General features: G+C 35.2%; 1 protein-coding gene across 1 annotated transcript in view; it reads left to right on the top strand.

The window, feature by feature from the left end:
• The window catches only part of UNC13C (unc-13 homolog C), a 187,269-nt gene that overhangs the window by 15,687 nt on the left and 158,449 nt on the right, over positions 1-13,133 (top strand). The window contains exons 2-3 of the mRNA XM_072871143.1: positions 5,204-5,226; positions 5,758-5,822. Coding sequence (XP_072727244.1) covers positions 5,204-5,226; positions 5,758-5,822 — 88 coding nt within the window. The remainder of the gene's footprint in view (positions 1-5,203; positions 5,227-5,757; positions 5,823-13,133) is intronic.

Below are 13,133 nucleotides of genomic sequence, written 5' to 3' on the forward strand. Positions count from 1 at the left end.
TGTTATCTTTCAAGCGTTATACAGTATATCTTCCTAGAATATGCTTCAGCAACACAACATGCTCTAGGCTTACATACTGTAATATTCTGTTCTGCAGTGATAATATTAGCTTCTGGGTACAGCATTAATTATTTTAGCATGGCTTAATTTGTGTTATTGTTTTGGACAGACAATCTACTACTTTAATGTCCTGCTTTTATTTGACCCTGGTTTTTGTCCTTTATTTCCCTTTCTTAGCAATACATACTAATTAGAATTGTCCAGCTCAGACTACAAACTGTTTCTGACTATGGGTACCTTACACATGTTATTTCCATGGAACAGCTGTATTGTTATCTAATTCCAGCAAGTATTATGTCTAAAGGGTTTGCTTCCAGGAATGACGTAATTATCAGTCAGTTTGACGTTCTTGCAACCATTTTGCAGAATTAAAGATTAAAATGGAACTTTGAGAGAATAATGAACTTTAAATCTTTTTCCAATTTGGTGTTATACAATCGTGTACACTTATGAGAGTGGAAAACTAAGGTAGTATACATAATACCATTTTAATCCTAGGCTCTCTTAACAGTTTAGATTTTTACAACATTATTACAGTTCTTGTGCTATGGTGGGAGGGTGGTGAACCAAATTTTTGCAGTCATTAAAGAAAGAGAAGTGTATTAGGATGATGCTCTGCTGCTCAGAAAAATGCAACAGTGAAATAATGACACAAGGCTTGAAGGATGCTTATGACCAGGGGTGGGGGGGAAATCTTCTGAACCTCTTTGATATCTTTGCTAACTGATGAGACTATTGTCCAGTTGTATTTCTGATGTTATCATAAACAACAAAAGCAAATGTCTGTCTTCACTTCTGTATCTTCCTTGCTAGTTTATCTTTCATGCTGGAAGAATCTGTCTTTTCAGCATCCTTTAGATATTTTTTTTTCCTGGGAAGTTTGGGTATAGAAACTAGTTATCTTGTACGATGAAATCCTGTGTTGTGTGGTAAGTTACAGGTGGCAACATCGCTATTAAAAATGGATACATCAGACTACGTGTTTATTTGAAAACAGTTGATAACAGTGTAAAATTCAACTTTTATAAGACCTATTAGTTTTCAGGCTGAGTTTGAATAGTAATTATGCAGTGTTAATAAACACTTGTTGGAAATTTTACTTAGCCTTCTCAAAACCTTTAAACTGGTATGTGGACAGAAAATAACTTGGGGGCTTATTGGAGGGGCCTGAAAGAATGCCAAATAAGCCTCCCTCGCTCCCCCTCCCTGCTCCCTCCCCGCATCTGGGGACTAACTTACCTCAGTGGATACCTGTGAACCATTTTCAACAGAAGGCAGGATTTAGTGGGTATGTTGAATGTTATACAGCCTTTTAACATCTGGAACTTCTTATTAACGGAACCTTAAAGACTAATTTTAACTAGTGGATTTTTTTAATTTGTTGTTTACCTAAAGGTTTATGTCTGTTTATGGAAGGCTTAGGGAGTGGTAGTAAAGAAGGAGGATTAGAGATAAGTGGTAAAGAATGGTACGCAGCTGGAGAGAACTTTCTAGTTAAGCAGGAGCATTTTAAAATCTGGTTTGCTAAATATTGCTTCAGGTTGTCTTCTCCTTCCTAAAGTTTTTGTGTTCTATCATCGACTCAAGAATTCTGCATAGAAAATGAGCTTATCTGGAGAAATGTGATATGATAGCTGATCATCATGCTTTCCTTGCTGTAATGATATGCTACCTTTTCTTCTTCTTTGTATTAATTGTTATAACTATATAAATTTAAATGAACAGAAACCTTGTACCACTACAGTATCCTTAACTAAGTTAAAACAGTTTTTTCCTCTTTTTACCAGATACCTACTTAAATATAATTGAGTTTGAAACTATCAGACTGCCTAAAAAAAAAGGAGGGGGGGAATTTTCCTAAGGAGAAACAAACTAATTGAAATAAAATAGGAAGTATCCCATAGGGTTAACTAAATGAACCAGCGTTTACACTGTTCTTAGTAAATTCATAACTTTTTTAGAGGAGTAGTTTGCCATAGAATGTGTGCATGACAGAAATGAGTTATATGAAGATAAGCTCTTTTAAGTAAATCATTGTCATTCAGCAGTATAATGTGAGATGTCTGGCCTTGTATCCCTGATTTGAAAATACATTCAGTGGTCTCTTACATAATCACAGTTCATTTTTTATTTACATCAAGGAATGTTGCTGTCTCTTCTGGTAGCCTAATGACTACCAAAGTAAATTGCTTGGTGACTGCGTGCTTCCTGATTTGGTGCTCTCATGCACACAGAGAACAATTCCAGCGTTCAGATTATTTCACTCATGGTGAGTTCAGAAGAAGCAATAAACAATGAAGTTTTCAAACTAATTTTGTCTCTGAAGATACAGTCATTTCTTAAAAAAGAGAGATGTGCTCAAAATCTCGTTTTGGGAAATTTGCATCAGTTGTCTGCTTTATGCAATTTCTATTGAGAAAAGGGGCCATTAGACTGGTGCATTTTTTTTGAGTAGCAACTGCAAAGAAAAACAAGTTAAACTAAACATGTAATACCTTTTTTCCCCTTCCTAATTTTTGATTGTCGCTCTCCTTCCTAAATTTAGGCAAAATTAGGTTCCAGTAAAGGAAGTGTAGTGCAATTAGATGAAACTGGCTGAAACCCAAGAGAGGTAAAGAAAATTTGATATGTCCATCTCTCATGATCTGAAATACAAAATTCCATTTAATGTGGAAGACAAGTCTCAGCAATTTTGTATTTTTTAATATAACTTTCTAAACAATTGAATTAAACACATAAGTCACGTGATTCTTTAGGCAGCTGGTAGCTAAGTACCTGCAAACTATTTAAAAGTTGCATTTCACATAAATAATACTGAGATTTATTATGTGCCTTTAAATGACAGTATTACAAATATTGTTATGATTAGATATTCTAGAAAGAAGGTGTAGGTTGTATGAACAGATTATGGTGAGGCTTCTTACCTTACAATGTCCTGCCTAAAATTTGCCTCAGTCTCCAAATTTCTCTTCATCTTTTGGACTCTGCCTTTTTTACAAGTTTGAGAATTAATTCAGTCTCATTCTCTCCTACTTAGAGTCCTGTTGGTATACCCTCTCTTGCCTTTCCTCTCATTCACCTGTCCAGATGCTGCTCCAGCACTTTGGTTTTAACTATTCCTTGTATTTCCTTTAGCCCTCATAAAAGCATATCCCACGGCCAGGCCAGCTTACAGTCATCTAGTCACTCCTGGCTCTGCTCTTACCCTGCTTATGAAAATGCTGTAATAATTTTGGAGTGGGAAAGTAGGATCATATGGCCATCCAAATCTTCTTTATATGCTTTGGAGAAAGAGTAGCCAATCGTATCTGATGTTGTCAGACAAATACGTTTCACAAATAATAAAAAAAAAAGAAAATGTAAAGACTAAACTCATTTCTATACATCTACTCAGTCAAATAAGGGTAATTTCACAACTAAAACACTACAGCTTAATTTAGTCAAGAATTAATTTCTGAAGCAAAAAAAATTTCTAGTATTTCTGAAGGGGGGCAGGGGAGTTTTGAAGTGAGAATAGTTCAGAATAGTTCATGTCCCAGCAGAAAACATACCTTAATGGATTTTTCTAAAACATAAAAATAAAAATTGATACGATGTCTGTTTATATTCAGGAGAAGAACTATGAAAAGAATCAAACCATGGCAAGCAGATATTCTTGGTGCACGGAGATGTACTTACTCTATTTTTACTAAATTGTGGAATTTAGTATTAGTAATAGTTTTAATATTCTGTATAACTCAAAACATAATTTTTCCTTGGGACAATGAACTATAGTTCATTCTTTTAGGCATACTCTTTCTAAAAGGATTGTTCACAATAGCTATGAAAGAAAACCTAAGATCTGTAGTCAAGCATAAGAAAATGGCAGATTTTGTGGCCTCACAAAGGAGGAGACACCATTGCATAGTTGGATTTTCTGTGGATTCAGATTTGGTGTTGTGACATTGCTAATACCGGGTAGCTCAATCCTCTTTAACCTTTTTGAATAATACAAAATCATGTAGAATCTGACTAGTAAAACATGTTTTGAACAACTTATCTCCAGTTTCTATTCTGCCTGTTCTTGTGCATGTGCTTTGCTTTGATCACATAAGTAACCTCTAACCTTCCCTGGATTGTTGGTACTATACTGTATGCACCTTTACATTTGCCAAAATATTTTTCATATATGCGTTTGAATGTGATATTTTCTTGTAGCTAAACTGGTTTAAAAATGAAACGTGGCACACGTTTAAGGTGTAAATGACCATTTTGTAATGTACGTAATGTGGGATATCTCCAAACATCTTAAAAATACCTGAACTATTTAAAGGCCCTTAGAATGTGTACTCCATTTGGGGAGGAAAAATGGAAAGATCAGTAAGGTGACAATTAAAACAATGCAGTTTCATGTATGCACTCTACTATAAAGTGTCAAAAACCCCCCACTCATTGGTAGAATAGTATATAAAAACAATTTTAAATGTACCTGTATTTTAAAATTGACAAGGCAATAAAATAAGGGTAGCTTTTCCTGTCAGCAAATATTTTCTGTGTGATAGTAAATGTGAATGCATCACATTTTTGCATTAAACAATTTATGATTATATATATATATATATATAATATCTTATACTTTCACAATTGTAGTTCTTCTGTTGGCATTTGGGGGGTAATTTCTGTCATTATATGAATAGCTGTGATAGAATAGAATAGTAATATAGTAACAGTTCAGGAGATTATTTTTTTTTTAATATCATTAGTAGAAACACTCATTTTCCTTGAAAACAGAGCATTACTTTTTGAACACTGCAACTATATTAAATATATATTCATTAATATTGAAAAATATATTACAAAAAAAAAAAACAAAAAAAAACAACCCTAAAAATCATGTGGAGATACGATATAGTATATAAATTATACGGTATCCACACAGTCCTGCATAAGTGGCAGGGGTTCTTATCTACTGAAAACATCTTTTTGCTTTTTTAAAATGTAGTGATAGTGGTCTTGCCACAATGATGCAGCTAGGCACAGGTGTTACTTGGATTCTGCTCTGCATTAGCAGATTAAAACAGTGACAGTTTTTTATAGCATAAGATATTTTCTCAGAGACTGTTTTGTCTAACCTATATTCCCCTTCTTCCCAATTCTTTTTCAGATAGCGATTCTGTGGATGAAAAGGTTTAAAATCACGTATTTACTATAGGGATCATGTATTTTGTTGATGTTTGTTTGTGACTTATTTGACCTGTGTGGTTCCTTCATTTTAGTTGTGAAATTTGCATGTTTTTCCCAGCTTTCCACTCTTTTGTTCTCCTTTGAGTGTATTGCAAATGTGTTGCATTTATAAACAGGATAACCCTCACTGTTGTGCTTATCATAATTGCCAACACAGGGGTCTGCTACTGTCAAACATGGTATCTGGGGTTTTTGCCTCTAATTATCATCTACACTGCATACACTATAGGACTTAAAGGCCAACAGTATTTGGGAAGCGATATCTTATCTTCCCACAGCTTCTTCCAGTGTGTTTCACTAAATGCTGAATGCTACCAAAATGTATTCCAAAGCAATAGTTACACTAGCTTTGGCCTGGAGCTGACCCTGCTAAACATTTTCATATTAGGTGTTATATGTTTGATGCAGTTAAGTTCTGTCCAAGACTTACTAAGAGCAACTGAGTAACTGTACTTTTTGTGGTCTTTATTAAAGGCTCGGATAGCAACTGGAAGTTCCTTGGATACTTCCAAGCTTTATGCAGTCCAGGCATTTAGTGGGTAAGTACCAATATGACTGTGAATTTTGTTATTTATAACTGTAAATTAGTCTTGTAATGTTATAGTATTTTTTCTAAGTTTTGTTCTTATAAGAAATTGAATTATTTTAAAGGAAGATGGTCAGTTTCATTGTGTGTGTCTTCTCCTTTTAATTTTTTTTAAGTCCTTAATTTTTAAGAAATTAATACAACAATTCAGTTGCACAGGTCAACAGGATGACAAATTTTTTTATCTCTTTGCATGCAAAATAAATGCCCTTTGAAGCTGTAGTTTGATTTTGTGTCTTCATTTTAGTAAATGTGTGGTAATATAATAATATCAGTCTAATATTTGAAATCTAAAAGGTCAAGGGAAAAATCTTCCAGTTGCTGAGAGTGAATGTGGCAGAAACCTGTCCATTTTTTCTGGTTGTCTCCAGATGGAGTTATCTTACATCCAGTTCTAGGGATTCCTTCCTTTGAGGAAAATCTCTCCTTCCTATTTTGAATACCTTTTTATTATTCAGTTTGAACAGGAAAAAAAGTAAAAGCTATTGGTAAAATTTATCAGTTCTATTAGTTAACTATTTTAAAAGGATATTGTCCTCTTGGTGGTGCGCTATATAAGCACTGTTTGCTATAGTTATGCTTTGTTACAAAGACAAGGTGATGAGATCAAATGATCTAATTTATCTTCCATCTCATTTGTACATCTTAAAGGCTATACAACAGAATCTAAACACTATGAAGTTTTTCTATTTAGATTCCTATGTTTTGGGGTTTTTTTTCCATAAAAGTTACTACTGGTATTAACTTGCTTAATATAACTCCCATGCTGCTGTGGAAGGTATAGTTAGGGTAACATTTGTACTTATTGCTAACCCTTAAACAAATTTAAGAGCACTCTCCAGCTTTGCAGTGGCTTAGGTAGTTTCCGTATAGTTTGTCATACCTCGAAGTGTTGTATTTCTTCGTTTTCCAGCTCATAGAAACTTCAGAGTTGCTGTAAAAGTGTGAGGCCATATGTGACATTGTGCAGGATTAGTTGCTGAATGCAATGTGAAATGTTTTAAATATTGTAAGAGATAATTGATGTGGGTTTTTTATTAACTTGCTCTTTGGCATTAGAATAAAATTATTGTATACTTCTCTTGGCTCGCAAACAACACATGGCTTTCACTTTGATCAGTTGCAGTTTTCTCATAAGGTCGAAAAGGTCGAAAGTATGTCGTTACTAAAATTATAAAAACTTTTGCCTTGTATATTGATCAGCACTATTTCTTACTGTGCCACAACAACTACTCCTTCTTTGAATGGGATTTTCTAAGTACTGTATCTCTCTACATTTTAAACATAGACCAATTAAGTGCTGTGAATTTTCTTTCCTGACTTCTAAATGCAAAACATTAATATTTCTGTTTGAATTATATTGTTTGTCAACATGAAACTAGCACATCTGAAGCAACTTTTTTCTCTTGATTAGATTACTGATTTGAATACTTTTTCAGCAATGTATTGGCCACAAAAAAATTTACTAAAATTCTCTATGCTGGTGTTCATATTATTCTTCTAATGGAATACTGGAAGGCTTTCATCAGAACATTGCAACTATGCCAGCAAATTCTGACAATAACCTTTTGATTTGATGTATGACAATTTATATTTGGTGGCTTCTTTGTTGAAAAAATTAATGCATATGAGAACCAGAAGGCATCACAGAGGCAGCTTCTGATATTTGCCTCAAATTCTCTTTGTCATATCCACAAAGAAAGTATATACTTCTTTTCTCTTTTGTGCTATGCAAAGTCAATTCAGTTTTACTCATAGGCTTTGATGGCATCAGATTTGAGTAATTTATGATTTGAGGCACAACAAATAGTAACGTACCTCACCACTGAGAAGCAGAAATCTGACATCTTAAAAACTACACAGTAAGCTGTGGTCTACTGAAACTAAGAATACTTGGAAGCATTAGTGTGTAAGCCTGGTACAGAACTTTGGGGTTTGTGTATTTTAAAAAAAACAAAACAACAACACCACCACAAAAAAAACCCCAAAACAACAACAACAACAACAAACGCTGTTCATACCTTTCAACAACTATTTTTGAGAAGTTTGGTGTATAGGTCACTGCATACTTTTCAGAACTATTAAGAGAACAATACTTAACATCAAAATGAGTTAAAATTCTTGAAATACAGTGTAGAAATTGACATTCTCAGATACTTTTATAGGTGCTGTTCAGTGTAGAATTGTATATTACATTCAATGCCCTATGCTTAGGGTAAGAAGAAATGGTTTTTTTCTCTAGAAAAATCAGAAATCCGAGACTGAAAATAAAGCTAGTCCACAACTGTCTTGGATTTATCGTCTGCGGTTTTTAATGACCTAATTTTGGTCACTGCATGTGGTTGGGCTTTCATTGTTAAGCTAGAGAATTGTTTCTTAACATAACCAAAATCTTAAGGAAAATTTTCAATTTCATATTATTTTTCTTTTATTCCTTATTTTCCCTTCTTTAAGTAACCTACTTCTTGTTGCTCTATTACCTTTTATTGTTTGCCCCCCCCAATATGAGTAAGCTTAATAAGAGAGAGCTCTTTCTGTCATATTGCTTGCAATCTGCAACACCAGAAGAGAAACAGTTTAACATCTAGTTAATGTGTAGTTTAGGAATAACATTTTGTAAGCAGACTCTGTGAGTGCAGGTACTGACAATCAAGTGTTGATATCTATGCATGCAGGAAGCTGCATGTGACCATACAGTTTTGCTGTATGCACTACGTTCCATAGCCAATTACTTAATTACAGTTTCCTAATAGGTATAGGACTTAGAAAAGTTGTGTACAAGAGTGTATAGAATTCTTATTTTTTGAGGGTTGCACACAAAAAACAATCTCATAGAAGTAAGGAGACCTTTTGCCACTGACAAGGACTATACAGACAGAAGTTGCACTTTTTATGCCCTCTCTTCCGTTCACAGTTGAATAAATTCAAATATTGAATCCGCTGAGAATAAGGTGTGTCAATCCCTTGTACAGACATCCTGTAACCGCTGCATAGGACTACTTCAAATGACTGACAGTAGCTCAATACTAGCTCATGTTTTTAGATTATACCTTACTTCTTTTGCTGACAAAGTTTAGACTGGGCCTCTACTCCCTTTACTGTCTGCAATATCTTTGTGCAAGCTTCTGTTTCACTAGGCCTCCCTGAAAACAGTGATGCAATTTTAATATAACTCCTCATTCAGCTGAAGAACCTTGACATCTCAAAGACTGTAGTGGCTCTGTTTTAATCACACTTTCCACTCTATTCCTGCATGCAAAAACTAATCCTAAATTCTAGAATCCCTCAGCCTCTTCACTGCCAGCATAACTGGCTGCAGCCTTAGCTATGACTCCTTTTCCCTCTTACTGTGCCCAAAAGATGTTGCCGTTTGAAATGAGGGGAGATTCTTTCCCTCACAACCCTTGATACCTTGCTTTATCTATATAGAAATATCTCAATTGCCTCTTTTCTGCCTTACTCTTCCCTCTCTCTCATAGCACAATGCTGTGAACCCACCTCACATGCACCAGCACATCCCAAGTCCATGGCACAGATGGCAACTCTTCATTCTCTGCAATGATCTCCACTTGGCTGCATGAAATTGGCTGCATGAAATGAGAGAAAAGCCAGGATGACAAAGAAAAGGCAAAGACCAAAAACAGTTTTCCTGGAGCTTCTCATGCTACTCCTCTGTTAAAAGGCAAAAGCTCCATCTTTCCTGTTCTTTCCATGACAGTATCAAATAATATCTTCTTCATTTTATTTTTCTTCTTCATTTTATTGAAGATGAGACACTTTAGAATTCATCCTTTCAGTATTTTGGAAAAGTACATGGAGGTCAGCTGGGTTTTTCATCAAGTATATGAATCTAGGGTAGTACTGTTTTACTTTTTCCAGAGACTTGCTCTGTATTAATTCACTGCTTGCCTGATGGCAGTGATGTCAGAGACTAATAATTTTACCACATGGCCTAATCCATTCTGAAATTTGCTAATGGTACACAGATGGTGCTGCATGCAGATGATTACTCCTTTCCTTCAGTGGCATGTTCTCAATGGTAAAACAAATTTATTTTTCTTGAATTCTCTGACAAATTCAAATAGATGATTGTTATGCACAATATCTTCAGAAGCACACAAAAAATAGTCAACATTACGGGGTTTTTTTCTTGCCTTGAATGATAACTTGCGTGCCTTCAACTTCATCATCTTCTATGTCAGGATGTTGTTGGGTTGTTATTATTGGAGGTGGAGAGGGGAGTAGAGAATTTAATGTATAACCTACATAATATGAACAGTTTGTCTATTGCTGCTGTAGTGTTTAATGTTCCAAAGACTATACACAAAGACTAATATTTCACTGTCAGTACAGCGTTGACCAGTTTGTTAGTTCTGGTAATGTAGCTATTCTCCTCTTTTTCAACAAAATTTGATCTCACAATCCAGATCAGTATATTAATCTTTGCTTCCAGCTGGTAGCCAACAATCTTTGCATACTTACGGTCCTCTTAAATGTTATTAGAAGGATCGAATTTGTTCTTGTACAGAGAATTTGTGCATAGGAGAATTTCTAGTTCATACCCCCAAAGTCGGGGCTGTTTCAGTAAAGATGCAAGGAAAAGTGCTAAATATGCAGTTGTCCAAGGATAAGATTGACATGTGATTTTCAGTGCACATATATACTAGTAGAACGGTATTCTCCCACTGGATCTCCCAGTGGATTCTCCTACTCTCCACTTAAAACTGAAATGGATCTTCCCAGGCACATGTACATTTATTGTTTATCTATCTGTGAGATATAAGAGTTTGGTGGGTCGGCCTTTCGATGCCTTTACTGGATGTTGTTCACCTTATTGTGCGCCCTTTTGTGCTGTTACCTTTTATTTTCGCCTGTGTCCTTGAAATGATTTTTTGTTTTAATTAGTTCTGTAATTTCTTTCCTTTATATAGTGCTTCTAGCCAAATATTTATATTGGGGAAAGAACTAATTAACAGCATTTAAAAATGTTTAAAAAAAGAATATAAAATGCTATACTTGCTCTACCACCAGGAATAACATGGAAATAACTTGCCTACAGACCCTGCAGTTGCTTCCCCCCACCCTTCAATATATGCAGGAGTCCAGTGGCTATTACCTTTATCCTTCTATATGTGCTTTTATCCACAGATTACCACTCTTCAGCCTAAATGGCAGTGATCAGAATTTCTGATGTAGCCCTTCTTTAGCATATTACCTTGCTTAGGCACTTTCCTTCTGTCTTCCTGCCAAACCCAAAACATAGATACACAGGCTCATATCTGCTCCAAGCTCCTTTATTCCAGCCTTTCATACTATTAGCTCCTCCCAAGTTTAAAAATACGGTATTTGTTGTTGTTGTCGTTCTCTTCCTTTGAACCCCACCCCTCAAGCAATCCTGACATCTCAAACCACTGCAAGGCCACAGCTACCTGCTCCAGCCAAACCTTTGCAAAGCTGATCTTCTCCCTGTTTCCCTTTACTCTTCAAAAAGAAAGGGTCACTGTTTATCCCAGATTATGCAAAGAGGCAGCTGTTGGACCCACATGGATTCAAAGTTTGATAAAAGGTTCACAAGTCCCTCATAAAGTGAGAATTCATATAGCCTTAGTGGAGTATAACTGGAGAACAATTGTGAAAAATGAAAGCAGTGCTGCAGTTGTGGAAAGAAATATTATTTCCCTCAAAAAAATTAAAACATGGATTTGAAGTTTTAGTAGGGGGTTGGATGTTTGGGCTTGTTGGTTGTTTTGCTGGATGATTTTTTTTTTTTCCTTTTTCTTTCTTGTTGAGAAAGTTTTGCCTGTAATGAAGCTTAATCACATCAGGAATACAAGGAGAGCAATTAATGATGTTCCAAGGTCCACATAAGGTAGTAGAGAAGTAGGAGACAAGAGTATAGTTTTTCTTCTAGAACAATAATTTGAGAACATGTTCATTCATGCCAAAATATAGAACACTGACTACTAAACAATACAAGCCTCAGTGTCCTGCAGGTAATGCAACTGCTTCAGATAATTCCTTGGATTCTAGTTGACTATTGCCATAAGCAACACATTAATTTCTCATGCAGAAAACAGGGTTTATTATCGTTTCACTAGATTCTTCCAGAGAAGGGTACCTGTTTATGATGAAAGCAACTGGAAACATCTTGCCTTGTGGAAACGTCTTCCTCTATCATTTGTAAGCTGATCTGTTAAAATATCTACTGGTAATCAAAAAGCAATTGGAAGTGGGTTTTGAAGCATACTAACCTAGAATGACTGTTTAACTTGTGGATGCCAAGTGCAAACAATATAAAGACATTTTTAGAACATAGCTAACTAGAAACACTCTAGACACCAGACCATATCTAGCATTTTTTCCACGGTTGTCTGATTTCTCTACAGAGTATGTATTTTATCAGTATTACTGAAGTGAGAGAGTGTGTTCAGATACTAATTTATTCATAGTTTTTGTGATTGAAATATTAGCCAATAACTAGTCTTAGCCTGGCTTCAAACTTCCCCCAGTCAACATATCTCTGATACTTGGAACCTAACCTGTCTTGTTTCACCGAAGATTTTAATGTGTTATACTTATTTCAAGATAGCTAAAGGCTAGGAGTACCAAGTTTGGGGTTTGTTTGTTTCTTTTTGGTAATGCTTCTACAGATAATCACCAATATACCACTGTATGGTATTCATGTTTGGTTTTCCTCCCATTTTTTCAGTCCAGGTAAGAGTTCTTGTTTAGTTCAGCTAGAATTTATTTTTTTCAAACAGCGAAATGATTTTTTTCAGCACAGCGTGCTGGTAGATTGCATGGCTGCTTTTCCATTCCCTGATCAAGCATTTTGTACTTCATCTGACAAGGTATGAGTAAGGAAATCACATCTCACTTTCCAGCAGTTTGTATACTGAGATTTCTAGACATTCTTCATGAAATCTTTTGTATGGTAGGAACTGAAACCAGTAAAGGCATAAGTCCTTAGAGTCTCAATTTTTTTCTATGGTCTTTACTATGCACTGATTAAATGCTGGGCAAAGAAGAGGCAGGAATTATTCTTATAAGTCTTATATGAGTTAATCTGGTCATTGATTCATCGCACAAAAGAAAGGAGATAGTTTCCTTTATAAGCTGCAGTTTCAAAATTGCAGTTCTGCCCTGAAGTCTGGTTAGTTTCTTTAACCTCTTAGAAGGATTCAGATTAATAAGTACGTATGTGTAAGAACTCTCTGACATTCCCATGCTTCAACAATTAAAAAAGTTGCAGACAAGTTGCAGA

The sequence above is a fragment of the Ciconia boyciana genome, chromosome 8 (assembly GCF_034638445.1).
Source record: "Ciconia boyciana chromosome 8, ASM3463844v1, whole genome shotgun sequence".
Taxonomy (NCBI): domain Eukaryota; kingdom Metazoa; phylum Chordata; class Aves; order Ciconiiformes; family Ciconiidae; genus Ciconia; species Ciconia boyciana.